The sequence below is a fragment of the Desmodus rotundus genome, chromosome 7, assembly GCF_022682495.2.
Source record: "Desmodus rotundus isolate HL8 chromosome 7, HLdesRot8A.1, whole genome shotgun sequence".
Classification (NCBI taxonomy): domain Eukaryota; kingdom Metazoa; phylum Chordata; class Mammalia; order Chiroptera; family Phyllostomidae; genus Desmodus; species Desmodus rotundus.
In genome coordinates, this window is record NC_071393.1 from 110,522,608 (window position 1) to 110,541,772 (window position 19,165).

A 19,165-nucleotide genomic window follows, 5' to 3' on the forward strand; every position below is an offset into this window, starting at 1 on the left:
GCAGACCAGGTCCCTAGTAGGGGGCGCGAAAGAGGCAACCACACATTGATATTTCTCTCCCTCTCTTCCTCCCTCCATATCCCTGTCTAAAAATAAATAAAATCTTTAAAAAGAAAAGAAAACAATGCCCGTATATAGGAGTTCTTGCCCAGATGGAGGCATAGGTAGATACAGTTTGCCTCCTCACACAGCCAAAAGAAGGAAACAACCAATTTAAAAACACAAAAACAAAGTTGCCAGAAAATTGAACTGTACAGAAGTCCAACAACCAAGGAGTTAAAGAAGAAACATTCATCCAGAATGTTTCTATCCAGAAACTGGTAGGAGGGGTGAGACAGGCAGCTAGGTCAGAGAAGACTCACATGGCAAGACCAGGCAGTCTCACATTTGCATGCAGATAAACTGGGAGGAACAACTGGGGAACAAGACAGACCATACAACACAAGGTTCCAGCACCAGTTAAAGCCTCAGAACCCCTGGCTGTAAAAATGTGTGGGGATTATGGAGGCAGCAGAAACTGCCAATCTCTTGAAAGGAGGATAAGTGCCAAGGAAGCAGCATTGTTCCCTCTCTGACCCCTCCCCCACATACAGTGCCACAATGCAGCAAAGTGGGTCCCTCCGCCGCCTGCAGTGAATACATAAGGCTCTGTCCCAAACAAGGTAACAAAGAAGGCTAAGAAATATGGCCCAAATAAAAGAACAGATCAAAATTCCAGAAAAAGAACTAAGTAACAAGGAGATAGGCACTCCTATTAGACACAGAGTTCAAAACACTGGTAATCGGGATGCTCACAGAAATGAGTGAGTATGGCTGCAAAATAAAGGAAGAAGTGAAGGCTATACAAAGTGAAATGAAGAAAAATATACAGGGAACCAACAGTGAAGGGAAGGAAACCAGGACTCATCAATGATTTGGAACAAAAGGAAAAAATAAAAATTCAGCCAGAACAGAACGAAGAAATAAGAATTCAAAAAAATGATAAGTTTAAGAACCTCTGGGACAATTTTAAATATTCCAACATCTGAATCATAGGGACACCAAAAGGAGAAGAGGGAGAGCAAGAAATTGAAAACTTATTTGAGAAAATAATGAAGGAGAACTTCTCCAATCTGGTGAAGGAAATAGACATACAAGACCAGGAAGCTCAGAGAGTCCCAAACAAGTTGGACCCAAGGAGGAAAATACCGAGACACATCATAATTAAATTGCCAAAGATTAAAGATAAGGAGAGAATCTTAAAAGCAGCAAGAGAAAAGGACACAGTTGCCTACAAAGAACTCCCCATAAGACTATCAGATGATTTCTCTAAAGAAACCTTGCAAGCAAGAAGTGGGTAGAAAGAAGTATTCAAAGTCATGAAAAGCAAGGATCTACATCCAAGATTACTCTATCCAGCAAAGCTATCATTTAGAATGGAAGGGCAGATAGAGTGCTTCCCAGATAAGGTTAAGTTAAAGGAGTTCATCATCACCAAGCCCTTAGTATATGAAATGTTACAGGGGCTTATCTAAGAAAAAGATCAAAACTATGAACATTAAAATGACAACAAACTTGCAACTATGAATAACTGAACCTAAAGAAACAAACAACTACAACAGGAACAGAATCTCAGAAATGGAAATCACATGGAGGATTATCAGTGGGGAAAGTGGGGAGAATGGGGGAAGAGGTACAGGAAATAAGAAACATAATTGGTAGGTACAAAATAGAAAGGGGGAGGTTAAGAACACTACAGAAAATGGATAAGCCAAAGAACTTATATGTATGACCCCTGGACATGAGCTATGGGGGGAATGCTGGACAGAATGGATTTACTGAGTGGAAGGGGAGAAGGGGGAGAAAAAAGAATGAGGCAATTGTAATAGCATAATCAATAAAATATACTTCAAAGAAAATAAGTTCCATATATATGATACCTCCAAGAGACCCATCTCAGATCGAGAGATACACACAGACTAAAAGGGATGGAAAAAAATATTTCATGCAAATGGAAAGGAAAAAGAAAAGCTGGTGTAGCAGTAGGGCAGCAGTACTTATAACTGACAAAATAGACTTTAAAACCAAGGGTATAGTAAGAGAAAAAGAAGGGCACTACATAATGATAAAGGGAACAAAACAACAAGAGGTTGTAACCCAGTAAACATTTACACACCCAACAGAGGAGCACCTTAATATGTGAAGCAAATCTTACTGGACATAAAGCGAGAGATCAGCCAAAATACAGTCATAGTCAGGTATTTTAACACCCCGTTGATTTCAACGGATAGATCTTCCAGGCAGAAAATCAACAAGGAGACAGTGGCCTTAAATGACACACTAGATCAAGTGGATTTAATTGATATCTTCAGAGCATTTCACCCCAAAGCAGCACAGTATACATACTTTTTTCAAGAGCACATGGAACATTTTCTAGATTAGGCCACATGCTATGACACAAAACAAGTCTCAATAAATTTAAGAAGATTGAAATCATATCAAGCATCTTATCACAATGCTATAAAACTAGAAATCAATCAGGAGAACACTGAAAAAACATGCAGTCATGGAAGCTAGATAGCATGTTTTTAAACAATGAATGGGTCAACAACAAGATCAAGGAAGAAATCAAAGACACCTTGAAACAAATGAAAATGAGGACAAAACAATCCTAAGTCATTAGGACATTGGGAAAGCAAACCTAAGAGGGAAATTCAAAGTATTACAGGCCTATCTCAAAGAGAGAGAGAGAGAGAGAGAGAGAGAGAGAGAGAGAGAGAAGAAAAATTCAAGAAAAGCTGAAATAAACAATCTAACTTCAAATTTGAAGGAACTTGGAACTTGGAATAAAACAACAAATAAACCCCAAAGTGAGTAGAGGGCAATAAATAATAAAGATAAGAGCAGCAATAAGTGAAATAGAGTTTTAAAAAATAGTACTAAATATCAGTGAATCCAAGCTGTTTCTTTGAAATGATAAAAAAGGCCCTGGCTGGTGTAGCTCAGTGGATTGAGCATGGGCCTGCAAACCAAAGGGTCGCTGGTACGATTCCCAGTCAGGGCACATGCCTGGGTTGCGGGCCATGCATGTCCCCAGTAGGGTGTGTGCAAGAGGCAACCACACATGGAGTTTCTCTCCCTCTCTTTCTCCTTCCCTTCCCCTCTCTCTAAAAATAAATAAATAAAACCTTTTAAAAATAAAAAAAAAGAAATGATAAAAAAGATTGACAAATATTTAACCAGACTCATCAAGGGGAAAGGGAGAGGACCCAAATAAATATAAATAAAGCCAGAAATGAAAGAAGAGAAATAACAACTGACACCAAAGAAATTCAAAGGATTTTAACAAAATATTATGAAAAACTATATGCCGACAAATTGGACAACCTGGACAAATGGATAAATTCCTAGAAATACACAATCTTCCAAAACTAAAACCAGAAGAATCAGAGACTCTGAATAGACAGATCACACCTAGTGAAATTGAAGCAGTAATCACAAAACTCCCAACAAACAAAAGCCCTGTACTGGATGGCTTCACAGGTAAATTTTAACAAACATTACAAGAAGAACACCTCTCCTTCTCCAACTATTTTATAAAATTCAAGAGGAGGGAAAGCTCCCAAACTCATTTTATGAAGCCAGCATTATCCTAATCCCAAAACTAGATAAAGATACTACAGAGAAAGAAAATTATAGGCTAATATCCCTCATGAACATAGACACTAAAATCCTCAACAAAGTATTAGCAAACCGAATGCAGCAATGCATCAAAAAGATCATACACCGTGGTCCAGTGGGATTTATTCTGGAAATGCAAGGTTGGTACAACATTTCCAAATCAATAAATATGATTCACCACATAAACAAAATGGAGGTTAAAAACCACATGATCATATCAATAGGTTCAGAAAAAGTATTTTTATAAAATCCAGCATCCATTTATGATAAAAACTCTCAGCAAAGTGGGATTAGAGGGAACATAATAAAGGCTGTATATGACAAACCCACAGCCAGCATCACACTCAATGGGTAAAAACTACAGTCATTCCCCTTAAAATCAAGAAAAGACAGGGATATCCACTTTCACCTCTCTTATTCAGCATAGTACTGGAAGTCCTAACCACAGCCACGTACTGGAAGCATAGTACTGGAAGTCCTAACCACAGCAGTCAGACAAGAAGAAGAAATAAAAGGCATCCACTTTGGAAAGAAAGAAGTAAAACTGTCTTTATTTGCAGATAACATGATACTGTACATAGAGGACCCCAAAGATTCCACCAAGAAATTACTAGAACTAATAAATGAATTCAGCAAAGTAGCAGGATACAAAATTAATATTCTGAAGTCAGATACATTTTTATATGCCAATATGAACTAACAGGGAAATTAAGAAAAGAGTCAAATTCACAACTGCTTCAAATAGAATAAAATACCTAGGAATAAACCTAACCAAGAATGTAAAAGACCTGTACTTGGAAAATTATAAGACACTGAAGAAATTGAAGAAGATACAAATAAGTGGAAGCACATTCTGTGTTCATGGATAGGAAGAATTAACATCATTGTCCATATTACCCAAAGCAATCTACAGATTCAGCACAATTCCTGTCAATATTCCAATGACATATTTCACAGAACTAGAACAAATATTTCAAAAATTTATATGCAACCACAAAAGACCCCACATAGCAACAGCATCCTGAGAAAGAACAAAGTTGGGGTAATCACGCTTCCTAATGTCAAACTATACTATAAGGCCATAGTAATCAAAGCAGCATGGTACTGGCATAAAAACAGACACACAGATCAATGGAACATAATAGAAAGCCCAGAAATAAACCCACACCTTTGTAGGGGGAGCAAGCAGTCTAAAAATAGTTCATTCAAGAAATGGTGTTGGGAAAATTGGACAGATATGTGCAGAAAAATAGATCTGGGCCGCCTTCTTACACCACACAGAAGAATAAATTCAAAATGTATTAAAGACTTCAATGTTAGGCCCAAAACTATAAAAACTATAGAAGAAAACATAGGCAGCATAATCTCAGACATTGCCTGTAGCAGTATTTTATCAGCCAAATCTCCCCCAGCAAGGGAAACAAAAGAAAAAATAAACAAATGAGACTACATCAAACTAAAAAGTTTTTGCACAGCAGAGAAAATTGTCAACAGCACAAAAAGACAACCCACAGAATGGGAGAACATATTCACCAAAACATCTAATAAGGGGTTAATATCCAAAATTCATTGAGTACTTACAAAACTCAACAGTAAGAAACCCAGTTAAAAAATGGGCAAAGGACCTGACTAGACACTTCTCCAAAGCAGATGGCCAGTAGACATATGAAAAGACTCTCAATGTCACTAATCATCAGAGAAGGGCAAATTAAGACCACAATGAGTTATCATTTCACACCTGTCAGAATGGCTGTCATCAATAAATCAACAAACAAATCCTGGCGAGAATGTGGAGAAAAGGGGAACCCATTTGTTGGTGGGAATGCAGATTGGTGCAGCCACTGTGGAAAGCATTATGGGGATGCTTCAAAAAATTAAAAATGGATCCTTCTTTTGATGCACAAATCCCACTTCTGGGTATATATCTGAAAGAACCTAAAACACTAATTTGAAAGAACATAAGCACCCCTATGTTCATTGCAGCATTATTTACAATAGCCAAGATAGGAAACAGCCCAAATGTCCATCAGTAGATGAGTAAATAAAACAACTATGGGACATTTATACAATGGAATACTACATAGCTGTAAAAAAAAGAAAGAAAGAAAATTTTAACCTTTGGGACTGTATGGATGGACCTGGAAAACACTATGCTAAGTGAAATAAGCCAGTCAGAGAAAGACAAAATACCATATGATTTCACTCATATGTGGAATCTAATGAACAAACTGAAGCTACAAGGAAAACAAAGACAGACTCATAGAGAACAGGATGACACCTAAGGTGGGAGAGGTTAGGAAGTGAAGGAATTAAAGAAAAAGTACTCATGGAAATGGACAACAGTGTGGTGATTGCTTGGTGGGAAGTGGGGTATAAGAGGACTAAATGGCAATGGGGAACTATACAATAAAAAATAAAGTAAAAAATAAATACATACCTACATACATAAATCCATTAAAATAATCAATAGCAGGATTTGCCCACAGGGGTTCCAATATAAAAAGAAAAAAGAAAAAATAGTAGGGAAATCTTACTTAGGATGATCAGAGAAAACCTCTCTAAGGAGTTACCAAGCACAGGAAGGATAAATAAAAACAGAACAGAAGTTTTGTGCAGGGTGGAAGTTTTGAGAACTATATTCAGCAATAATGACCACTTCACAGGCAGTTGCCCCCAGCCAGTTATCACCAATCAAGAACTCTTCGACAAAATCATTAGTATTGAGTACATGAATGGTCTAATTCAGTGACTTCAAAATTCAGTTTTAGATATTAGTTCTTTTTGATTTTAAATAATGAATTTTTTTTTGCCTTTGCCCACTGATCCGATTTCAAGGCTGTATGTTTTAGCACTTCAGTCTATTCTAGGTGAATTATTTATTTCAATTTTTAGCATTAAAATTTAGGACAGAAAAAGTTAAAAAAGAAAATTAGGTTTTTAATTTGAGGTATGGGTAAATGATGATGTTTTTAATTACATTAAGGAATAAAAGAGAAGAAGCAAGTTTTGAGGGTGAAAAGAAAGGAAAATAAATACATTTTGGTTCTGACTGTGTTCAATTTGAGATATGTATGCAGCATCCCAGGAATGACATCCAGTACAAAATTATAATACAAGTTGAGTTTAACATTTTTATTGTTACTACAGCTTGGTTATGATATTTATAATTTAATTCATTTCAGTGTTTGCCAAACTCCGTAGAAACTCCACTCCTGCATTTCAGAATAGGCATGCAGTCTGTTATATACAGAATATATGTGCAAATATTTTTCTACATCAGCTGTGCAATACAGTCTTTAATGATCAGCACTAAAAAGAGCACTTGACTTGATAATGGAAGACCTGGATTAAATTGCTGAGTTCTCTACTTAATACTACATTAAACAAGTTGCTTAAATTTTCTGAGGTTTATACTAACTGATAATCCTTGCCTCCCCAACAGGGTTTATTAATTTATTAAATAAGTCTTTGCCCGGTGCTAAGAGAACAGTCATGAGCAGGTATTGTTCTTGCCTTTACAAACAAACAGAACAGGCACCTAAAATTATAGTAAAGTATAATAAGTGCTAGGATTTATCACCAGGAATATAGAATAATGTGGGAATAACCATCAAAAGAAATGAACCTAGTCTTTGTGAGAACAAAAAAGTTTTAAATAACCAAATTAGGATTCAAAACTAACAGTTCCAGCCTTTCCCTCTGTAGCTTTTAATTATGGGGCAGCATTTAAGCTGAAAGACTTCCTGTCCTTTTGCATGTGTGCATCTATTTCTTTTATGTTAACAAATGTAACATTAAACATTATTTTGGATTTACATTTTATACATTTAGTGCAACATGGTATCTTAGATTGCGCTTTGATCCTTTAAGATTAGTGAAAACAACATCTATAAAATATATAATCCAACTTTGGATTTCATTTTAGTACCTTTGTCACAATCTGATGAAGACAACTATGAATTATTGGATTTTTGTTTTGTTAATTAAAATATAGTTAACTTTTTAAAGCAGTTTTTCATTGAAAGGCATTGTCTGCAGCAAATATTTATTGCCTGACAACATTATTTTACTGTATTTGGGGGGGAAAGTTCTTTCTCTTTTATATCAGATATCTTCTTTTAATGAAATATGGTTAAAATGATGAATGATTTCTACTCTTCTTACTTTATGACACAATGAGGTATCTTTTAAGAACAAACTTGAGATTTTAATTTTTCATTTCCTTAAGTAAAATAGTGCCTAAGCCAAAAACCAAATGATAGGTAGATTTCATTTAAATAAGAAGTGGGTAACATGTAGAGGGCTCAAGTTCTAAAGTGGTAATAGTCTTCAAAAAAAGTGATTTGCTAAAAGAATATGTAATAGATAAATTCTATTTTAAAGTGACCATGATTCACCACTTAATGAGGGCTGGCTTTCAATTATGAAAAGCAGGAGCATTTCTATTAAAAATTAAGAGGCTTGAGGAAGAGAACAATGACCATAGCAAAAAAGGAAAAAAAATCCAAACTTTCAATCAATTTATTATTCCCTATAGATGTTATTAAAATAGAGAATGTTCTTAAACCAATTCAATTATTCTTTTATTCCCTAAGTATCTGAAGTTGGACCTTAAAATTAAATAAATAAATGTAGTCAATTGACACATTTTCTCTTTTACCTTAAAAGTTAGAATGGAATTTTGTGCCAGACTAACATGCAAGTTATTTTCCTCATGGGGAGAAAATATAAGCACTTTCTATTTAATTGAACTTAAGTTTACACTACAATTAAAAAGTATATTATAGTAATATCTTTACATGAATAGTATGTTCATTTATATACTGTCTAATCTTATATTCAAAGAAAATGCATAATTATGAATTCCTTATAGGTTTCTGTTATCCTTTGAACATAAGAGTTTACATTATTCTGGATAAAGAATAAAGTATTTTCTTAACTCATAATTTTTCATGATTAAGTCTTTGTGGAAGGCAGTGTGATTTCCTTTACATATAAAAATGGTATTGTTGATCCAGTATCAGGATACTTCCTCTGACTTTTTTCTTAGAGAAATAGTTTTATAAACTATTTCATATTATCACCACTTTCCTTTGTGAACATCAGGGTGGTTATGTAACACCAATGAACAGGGTGGCATGTTCATTGGTTCTAAACTTGAGGTTCACAAGTCTCTGGAGAATCTCATAAAGTTGCTAAAATTCTAGCCTAAATCATAGTACCAACTGGGGCCTGCAGATTATTTTCACTATCTCTAAGGTCATATACAAAATCATTAAGACTATACTAAACACTGTTTCTTTGCTTTTGTCTGAAATTATATCAACATTGGTATACCAACCTCTGTTCAGCTGTAAATGACATTATAGAAATATGGGTTAGTCCACAAATGCCTAAAAAATGTTGGAAAACACTAAATTAGTGATATCAAATGTGCATTCTCTAACCATAAAAATATAAGTTCTTTTGTGCACAGTTTTTGCCCCATCTGATGGTTATGAACAATAATATTCTCAACATTATTTGTAAAATCCAGCAGTACTCAGACATAGTGGTCTCAGCACCCCTTCACACACTTAAAAATTATTAAGGACCCCACGTATCTTTTGTTTATGTGGATTATATGTACCTACAGTACAAGAAATTAAAGCCAATAAATTTTAAATGTGTATTTGCTTCAAATAAGAATAATAAGCTTTTATGTGTCAACATAACATTTTTATGAAAAAATAATATTTCCAAAAAAATTTGAAAAGGATGGCATTGTTTTACACTTTTTTCAAATACATTTCGATGTTTGGTTTAATAGAAGACAGACAGATTCTCACATCTGCTTCTGTACTCAGTCTGTTGTGATATGTTGTATGAGTTGAAGAAACAAATCAGCCTCACAGTTATATAGTTAGAAAAGGAAAGGCTATTTTAATAGCATTTGCAGATAAATGTGGATGTTTGAAAATACACCAAAAATTTACAATTGATAATCTATTAAAAGTGTGGAATCTAAAACCCTGTCAAGGACCATTTTATACTCTGATATATTAAAATCCATTGTTCTCTCTTGAACTTTAAATGAGCCTTCTACCAGCCATGATTTTGTAACACATATAACTTGGAAAATGTTAATTCTCCCCATTGTTGACAAATTTCATTTTATTATATTTTGAAATCATTTTCATCAATATAACCACCACGCTCATCAAGAAAGACATAGAAGCATTGGAAGCTTTCAAACTCACCATAACATATATTTTCCACAACTTCAATTTTTGCTTAACAGCTAGAATTTTATCTTTGGCAAAACAATGATTCCTGTCTTGTTTTTCTTGAATTGACAGGCTTATTTCATTCATTTTCAAGGAAAACATATCTACCAAATATCTAAGACTGAATAATTATGGTTTGTCAGTATTCCTTCATTCTTTCAGGTAAAAATGATATTCTGTTCAAAACCTGACTAGTTCAGCTTGCAATTCAAACCACTGCGTAACCGTGCTTTTTCTTAAGACAGTCGTCATCCTTTAGTATGGAGAAGTATTTTATTCATGCTTCTCTTTTTGTCACACTCGAGGGACAAGTTTAAATTAAGTTAAATTAGTGTTTACTATTTTAGTGAAGACAATGTTAAATGAAACTAGCTTTTTTTTGTTTTAACTATTAGATTTTTTTTAAACTGTTAGTACATGATAGTGAGTAATATAATGACTATTCATACTGTTTGGATCCACTGCCTTCATTTGCACTAACGTGCCAACCCACCGCTGCTTTTGTACCATCATTGAAAAATGTCAACATAATGAAAGAGGCAAATGTCATAATACTATTGTTAAAATAATTTGACCTTTGGACTCCTGAAATGGTATCGGGGACCCTTGGGGATGTGGACCACACTTTAAGAACCACCAGTATAATCAAATTAGCAAACTGCTTATGTTTCTTGAAAATATCTTGGGTCAAAGTTACGTATTTTGAATCTTATTTTTCCAGTAAGACAATGTTGTCATGGTATTCTCAGTCCAGAGATCTTACCCTATGTGTAAATGACCACCAGTACCATGCTTGAGCATTATCAATGATTCACCCTCACTCTGTGATCCAAATTCATTCTAGGGAAGGGAACAGAATTTCCGCTCCCTGATTCAAAATGAAAGATGGCTTCACAAAGTCTTTTGAAGATACAAGACCAGAAATTATAATTCCCAGCCAACTGTACTCATTTCCACTCATGTGATACTATTTCTGCATTTCGGTAGTAACTAATGTCTCACTACGACATCTTGTCTACTAATAGAGAGAGACAGCCCTCTTTTAAGTCATAGGTTAAGTCATAACCTGGTTGTTGTAAAATCATTTTATTAGAGATATAATTGAGGGAGCTCTTTTTTAAAAAAAGATAAGTTTAGAACATTTAAAAATGGTGTGCTTTTAATTAAAAGTAAAATATTTCAGCTTTTCCTTAAAAAAATAAGATCAACCTGACATATATCAGTACTCAGCTAGCATTCGTTATACCCTTCAGGTTATTTTACTCATTTGCATTAAGTGACTGGCTCCTATAGACTTTTGAATGACTGGTTTCTACTCTTGTTCTTTTTTGTTTAGTTTTTCCTCCTTTATAACAACATGTTTCTTTGTGGTTTTTTACTTTATTTTTATTGTTTACACTCTTACAGATGTCCCCATTTCCCCCCACTTTTGCCCACCACCCTGTTTGTTTTGCTAATTATTCTGGTTTAATAGCAAAACAGATTTTGAGACTTCAAATAAAAGATGGTTCTCTTAGCCCCTGCTGGTGTGGCTCAGTGGATTGAGTACTGGCCTGTGAACCAAAGGGTCAACAGTTCAATTCCCAGTCAGGACACCTGCCTGGGTTGTGGGCCAGGTCTCCAGTAGGAGGCATGCGAGAGGCAACCACACATTGATGTTTCTCTCCCTCTTTCCCTCCTGTCCCCTCTCTAAAAATAAATAAATAAGATCTTTAAAAAAAAAAAAAAGATAGTTCTCTTATATACTTTTTGAATGAGAAAGGCACTTATCCAGCATGGTAAAGTATTTCATATTTTGATAAAACTGAAATTAGGTAATAGTGATATATTTTAGCTGTTACCATGAGTTTATAAATTATAAATTAGGTAATAGTAATATATTTTAGCTATTACTTAAGAGTTTACACATCATTTTAAGATCCTATATATTTAGCAGAAGGTCATAGAACAACTATTTTAAATGATTTGTAAAAAGTAAGAGTTTACTAATCATTTTAAATAGTTGTTCTATGACATTCTGCTACATATACAGGATTTTACATTGATTTTTGTTTCTTTGTTCATCTGATTGTGTCCCTTTTGCCTTTATATATAATGATAATTGAAACTGAAATTCCCCCATCCTTTTCTAATTAATGTTGATATAATTATATTCATCATTGACACTAACTATAACTTAACTGTGAAATGTGCAACTGCCACTCTCAAATCTGAACTTGAAAATGACATTTGATCAGGGAGCCTGAGAAGATATAGCTAAACAGACATTATTAGCTGTGGGGTTAAATTTTATCGCTTAGATAGTCTATAAGTGGTTAGGTTATTCTTTTATTCTTTTAATAAAAAAGGAATATATCTGCTCATTTTAGAAAATTTATATAAAGAAAAGAAAGAGTTCTTCTAAGACTATACTTAATATGTGACTATTAAAGTTTTGCTGTTATCATTCTGTATTTTTTTCTATGCAATGGAATATTTTACTTAATGGATCATAGTAGGAAGGCAGTGAATAAGAGCTCAGGTTCTAGAGTCTGACAGGCCAGGTGATGAATTTCAGCTTTACCACTACTAGATGTGTAGCTTTCAGAAAGTTACTTCACCTCCATAGTCATAATCATCTCACCTGTAAAACAAAAAATAATAATACTGTTTGCCTCAGGGTTGTATTAAAGTTTAAATTTTTAAATTCATATAAATCACTTATCACAGAGTTTGAAATGCAAGTAATGCTCACTAAATGTTCGGTATTATTAAGCTGTATAATATTTTAACCTTTCTTATTTAGTAATATGAACATCTTTACATTATTTTAAATAATCTTATACAGCATTATTATTGATTATTGTTTGCTATTCTAATTTCTGGATATAGCTTAGTTTTTTCAGCATCCCCTATTATGGATATTTCAGTTGTTATTTCTGCTTTAAAAACAATGATGTAATGGTATCTGGAAGTTAAATGTTTTACAGTTTTCTTTTAATTAAACTTAGCAACTTGTATTGATTGTACCTTTGTTTAAATTATACAGAAATTTTAAGCTATTGATTCATATAATTTATATTTATACCAGGAAGAGATCATTTTTGCATCTTGATGAATTCAATTCAATAATATTCTAGAAAAAGCAATTTTTAGCATTTGTATTTGACTTACTTACTGGCACACAATTAAAAATTATGGATCCAAAATTGTTTGAAAACTGAATACTGCGTATGTAAAAGTATTGCACTATGACACACTAAATATTGAGGATCTTCCCTAGTCTGCCACTTTGTAACGTTATTAAAATAGACCTTAGTTTCTATATTTGTAACATCATGGTATTAAATAGTAGCCTTTAAAGTTCCTGGTATTCTTATAAGTCTGTTCCTTTGAAATAAGTTTCTGCACTGACTGAATAAATATTACCATTCTGTTTAGCCCCTCTCTCTGATATTATATTACTATCCAATTAATATAAAATAATTTACATTTATTTATTCAGGCTTTGTATTCCATGTTACTCCATAAAGTTAGACATTATCGACTGAAAATTTTCAAATTCACTTAAGATCTTTTTCATTTAAGTCAAGCTGTTTCTGTTAAATGAAACAATGACTTCTTGTTATAGGGAAATAGGAAAGTGAGAACTGTAGAAATAAAAGAATAGTGAAATTAAGAATACAACCTTTCAATTTCACTTAAGAGTTTTGAATCCTATAAACTCCTTTTTAATTGTTTGGGGCATGTTTCTTGCAAAAGCATCTCAACAAAAATAACCTGTGCCATCATTATTTCAGCAATGGAATTTATTAGATAGAGCCATCTATTAAACCTATATAACTAACTAGCTATGTCTCATTCATTACTTTAATAAAGAGTATATCCCAAACTAAACTATTCTCTAGATTTTTATATTTTGAAAATGACATGTATTCTAAAATTGGTCATGTATTTTCTCACTCAAAACATCAGGAGTACCTGCTCTCTACTCATTCTACTTTTACTAAAGACAGAACACATTAATTCAGAAATTTATTGCATGAATATTTTTAGTACATATTATATCAAATATTTTGCTTTACTTTGCCTTAATAAATCATAAGTGAAACAGAATTGTTTTACAGTGAAGTACCAGTGGTATTCAAAGGGCTAAAATACAGTGAATTGAAATATTAACCAGTTTCTAAAAAGTATTTTATTTACAGGAGTTTGCTTAAATTTTGAGGTTTCAAGTAAAACTTTTTAAAATGTCCTCTTCTACATCATAACTACCAGAATCAATGTATAGCTATACCAATATACACTAAGTGATATTGGTTGGAAGACAAATAATTTCTAAGAAAAAATTTTATTTTCTGTCATTGATGCCCATACTTAAAAAAAAAAGTGACATAATAAAATAGGGTTGAAAATGTTTCTCTCTCAGGGTAATTAAGTGTAAGTTAGATAATTCTAAAAATAAAACAGTTCAGGCCCTAGGCCAAATAAACAAAGGAAGTGTAAACAAAAAAGTAAAACAACAGAATTATCAACAGAATTTAAACAACAGAAGTAAATAAACAAAGAAGTTTATAAACTTAATCTAAATCAATAGAAAATGTATCAGGGGAGAAGGAGGGGGGAGATCTGCGTTAGTCATTTCATAGATGAGACCTAAATTTAATGAGAAGAACTGAGATTCAGAGAATTTAATACCAACTGTGCTTTTCTTAATTTATAGTTCTCCACAAAGCCACTGAACCTCTTTAGACCGTATTTCTCTTATCAGTAGAATAAACATGTAAAATATACAACCTTTTCTCAGAAATTTTCAGCAAAGATCTGGAAGTGTGAATGCGTACACCCAGTGATATAGGCACTTTATGTGGATTACCTTTATGTGGCTTATATAAGCCTAAACTTTCTTTGAAATAAATTTTTAAAGAAATTAATATAAAATTGTCTTTCTACTCTAAAATCTGTGTTTGCTTCAATAAAAACATAGCACAACTACTTGTTATTGGCAGGAGAGTGTTGGATGGGGTAATTTTTTACCATGTTTGTAGTCAAAATGATTTTATGGTGAGCTCAATTTTGAAGAATTGGGCTAAACTAGAAGAGATCAATAACCCATATCATATATTAGCTTCTAGGCAATATTTCTTGTTGCATTATTCTAGTATCCAAACCTTTATTAAAAAGGTGAATACAAACAGCAGAATAATTTCACCGTTCTATAGGCCACATCCTGGAAATTAATCCATAACAGCAGATTTCCTAGTAATTAATCCCTGAAGAAAGATTCCCAGAATGTTGCAAAAGAAGCAATACAATGCAATATTTTCAGACTATTTTTAATGAATATTTTGTTATATATTCTGGCTGAGAGGCTGAGGAAAAGATTGAAACAGTTTTGGTCCTCTGGTTTATATCTTTTACAATCTCAGTAAAATTCTCATAAAAGGATTCCTTCAGGGTAGAAAAGTTATTAGTGATAACATTTTTTTGTTTTGGAATTGGCATTTTAATCTTCAATATATGTGAATAAACTAACAATTCCAACCAACTCATAATCCCTGTAGTTCTTTACATTTAATTCTCAAACTTCATTAATATTGCGATAATCCTGTATGTAACAGGAACATTTGCAATTTAAACTTGCTTAGTTACTGGTAAAGAATGTTTAACCTCACAGAAGAAAATGTATAAAATTAGATGACTTATGAAGCTCATAAAACTCAAGAAGGATAAATTAATTCATCTTATTCAAATGCTAATACTTTGTGATTTCTTTTAAATTCTTACCAGAGAAAAATGATACAGGCAGTTGGATTTGGTATGAATTTCATTCTTCTCCATCATAATTGATGATTAAAGGTTGATTAGAATAAATGAGAGCATTGCATTTTAAAATTTATTGTTTTGACTTTTTTCTACTTCTCAAATTTTAGTTTATGAGACAAATCTTTCAAATTCTCTCTGAATATGTTCAGTATTTGGTATCAGTACCTGTTTCAGGAGCCACAGAGAATCACATGGCACCTCTGACATTGATAACCACGTTGGTTTTCTAAAGTCTTCCTCTTAGGATAGTTTTGAATTTATAAAGTCTGATTTATATGAAGAAAATTGATGTCAAGCATTGACAAATGAGCCATCTGCTCTAAAAACCTTTATTTAAAATAGTATCATAGTCTGTGTTTCATGTTTAGTGATCAGTGGTGACTATCTTTTCTCTTATAATTCGATCTTTAAGTTTCTGTACTTGCACTTGCAAATGGGACTGAAATGGTTTAGGAAAAATGTCTTCCATAAATAAATACAATAACAAATATTCTTTTACAGATAGAGATCTATACATATATGTCCTCTTATAGGTATCAATTTTTGTCCTACCCATTTATTTCTAGGCCTATTAAGGGAATACAACTTTAAAGTAGCAATCAGGAACTACAGATATTGTGAATAGATTTAACATTAACATCCTATGTAACCTTGAAAAGATAACCTCATGTTTTTGGACTTGATATAATTTTAAGCTTTCTACTAATTAAAAAAAAAATGAGGAAAAGGGTGTCCACTTGTTACTGAAAGTCTTCACAATTTCTGAAAGTTTCCAGAAAGCATCATGAGACACTAGACTATATTTTTATGTGAAAATACATAGTTTATAATCAAGATGTTGTGAGTCTCCATTTAAAGTGGAAAACAGCTTTTGATATAAAGATGTTTTCCGAGGTCAAGAAAATAGCACAAGATAGTAACTAAATTATTAGGAACTCATTGTCCATCCAGAGGCCCTGTCCTATAGAATGGCCTAAATTTGAGAATTCTAAATTTGAGAACTGTGTTCAACCAAGAAGAATGAGAATTGGTGATTATCTTTGGGGCATAACATTTAGTTAATGCTGACGATTAGTAAAAACTATTTATATCAAGTGAAACCAGAAGTTGACACAATTCTTTTGTGCCAAGATGCTTTTCTTCAAAATGAAAATTCAATTCTTAGTATTTCTCCTAAGCAATCTCTATACTATCAGAGATGTCCCAAAAGGGATAAGACAGACAATCTATAGTGTGCCAGATACAGTTTTGTAGCATGGCCAGGTTTCTTTTATTTTTTCCAGAGGACTTTAACATGTGGCATCACTTTGATTCTTCTCTACTGTCTCCTAATACGAACAGAAGCATCACAGCTGACATGACCTATGCTGATCAGAATGGAGACCATCATTCTGCACATGTAGGAATCCACTTGATGTGAAACTTCTTTCCCCTTCTTCCCCCGCCTTTTTTGTCTTCCTCTTTAAACAAAATATTATTTGTCATTACAACGTATTAAAAAGCAAAGGATTAGTGTCTGTCATGACAAAGTAACAACAGAGTATAAGAGGGATAAGTGGAAATAGAAAAAATACAATAAAAAATAAACTCTTTTTTAAAAAAAGCAAAGGAGTTTCTAGTTCATACCTCATCTGATGAAACACTTTGTGTTAAGAACCTTCCTTTTCTCATTTGTGTAGTGATATAAAACAAGTTTTTAAAATTGCAGCTTTATTTTCCCCTATCTTACCTAAGAGGAAAATTCAAGTAAAATACAGAAAGCTTTGAGGAAGTGACTGTATCTGACATTGGTCTGGCATTAAAATTTTCTGGTTGGGCAGCACAATTGTTTAATTAGGAATCTCAGTGACAGCTGAATAGCCTCAGTGCTTGGGGTCAGCAAGCAGAGGAGCTTCACTCTGTCACCTATTAAGAATGATGCTTGTCAGGACTGATCTTGCCACTTGGGGAACCTTCATGTTTCTAATCATATCGTTGATGTTTTCTGATATTACAATGGAATAGACACTAAAACACTGAAAGAAACAAAGTTCTATGCATAGGTATATTTGTAATTCTTTGTTTTTCATAAGCCAAATGCAAATGTAACACTACTCCAGATACTGCTTCACCAGAAATCTCCAAGATAACTGAAAGTAAGTGCCCATTTCTTCATCTCAGGAATAGTGCCATGACGATGATTGAATTCTAGTGACCAGCCTATTTGCAGAGCATGTCATATGGCCTCTGGGTTAGTTAACTCCTTGACCTCCTAAGAGGTACCTCAAAGAGTCGATTGATGTTTTTGCATGTATTACTTACTAATGCATAGAAAAATTTTTAAGTTCACTTTTTCTTTATTCTGTCTTTTTTACCCATCTTCCCTCATTGTAGCAAATTAGACGGCCGGATGAAAGCAAAGGAGTTGCTAGTAGAGTTGGATCCCTCAAAGTAAATATGTTTCTAACATTTTTTGGCAAGATTTTGTCTATAGCCTACACTTCTTCCTTTTTGGAGGGTGGTGGGAGGAAGGGGGCTTTTTCCATTTTTCACCATCCCATTTTTTTTTATTTTAATATTTTTATTGGCTGTTGGGTCATATTTTTTGTTTGTTTCAGCTACACATAGAGCAACCAGCTGAAGGCAAGCTGCCAAATAACTAGCTTTGAATGGCACCACAAACAAGAAAAGGGGCAACTGCCTCACTACAGGTGCCTGTAATTTGGGGTTCTAGAGTAAACCGTTCCTCTGACTGATGTCACTATGTGTTAAGTTCCTGTTATACAGAGAACTAATATTTATTTTCAGAATATTTCCTTTTTACATTTTTTGTGAAAAGTAATTAAATGTTATGTTAGTGTCATTACCATTTGTAATTTAGTCCAGGAAAATAATTATTATGAGTGAATAACATATACTTTATACATATATATAAAATCTTAAGAATTAGAAATTTTATATGATGCTAGTATAATGGACTCAGATACAGCTAACAGTATTTAAGCACTCTTAATCCCCTTTGCTTTATTTTTTAAAGTTAAAAATTTGATACAACAATCAACAGAAACAATATATATCTAATGTTTGCCTATTCATGTATATGATGTGCTAATATACAACTTAAAGATTTCTGATCTGATGGTCCCATTTGCTCGTTGTTATATATCTTGGGCACTTGATATTCTAACCTTTAATCACAATGAAAAGGTAAACAAGTTATCACTCTTAAGAATTACTGGCATAGCCATTGATAACTTTTAATGCTTCCACTATAAATGCAAGATGGGAAATTTGAACTTTATAATATACAGAGGAATCTCCCTCCAAATTAATGACTTATATCTCAATCCCATTTGTTCTTACAACAGGAGTCAGTATTAAACTAATCAATATAACAAATTTCGCTGCACTGTGATGTCCCAAAATTCAGTTAACTATCATGAGGCCTGATATTA

General features: G+C 33.2%; 1 protein-coding gene across 3 annotated transcripts in view; it reads left to right on the forward strand.

Annotated features, from left to right (window-relative positions):
* The window catches only part of GPHN (gephyrin), a 437,816-nt gene that overhangs the window by 261,276 nt on the left and 157,375 nt on the right, over nt 1–19,165 (forward strand). Inside the window, exon 10 of one of the 3 annotated variants that reach the window (XM_045201246.3) lies at nt 18,105–18,161. The exons of the other annotated variants lie outside the window; for them this stretch is intronic. Within the exon in view, the coding sequence (XP_045057181.1) occupies nt 18,105–18,161 (57 nt within the window). The remainder of the gene's footprint in view (nt 1–18,104; nt 18,162–19,165) is intronic. 3 annotated transcript variants of the gene reach the window in all.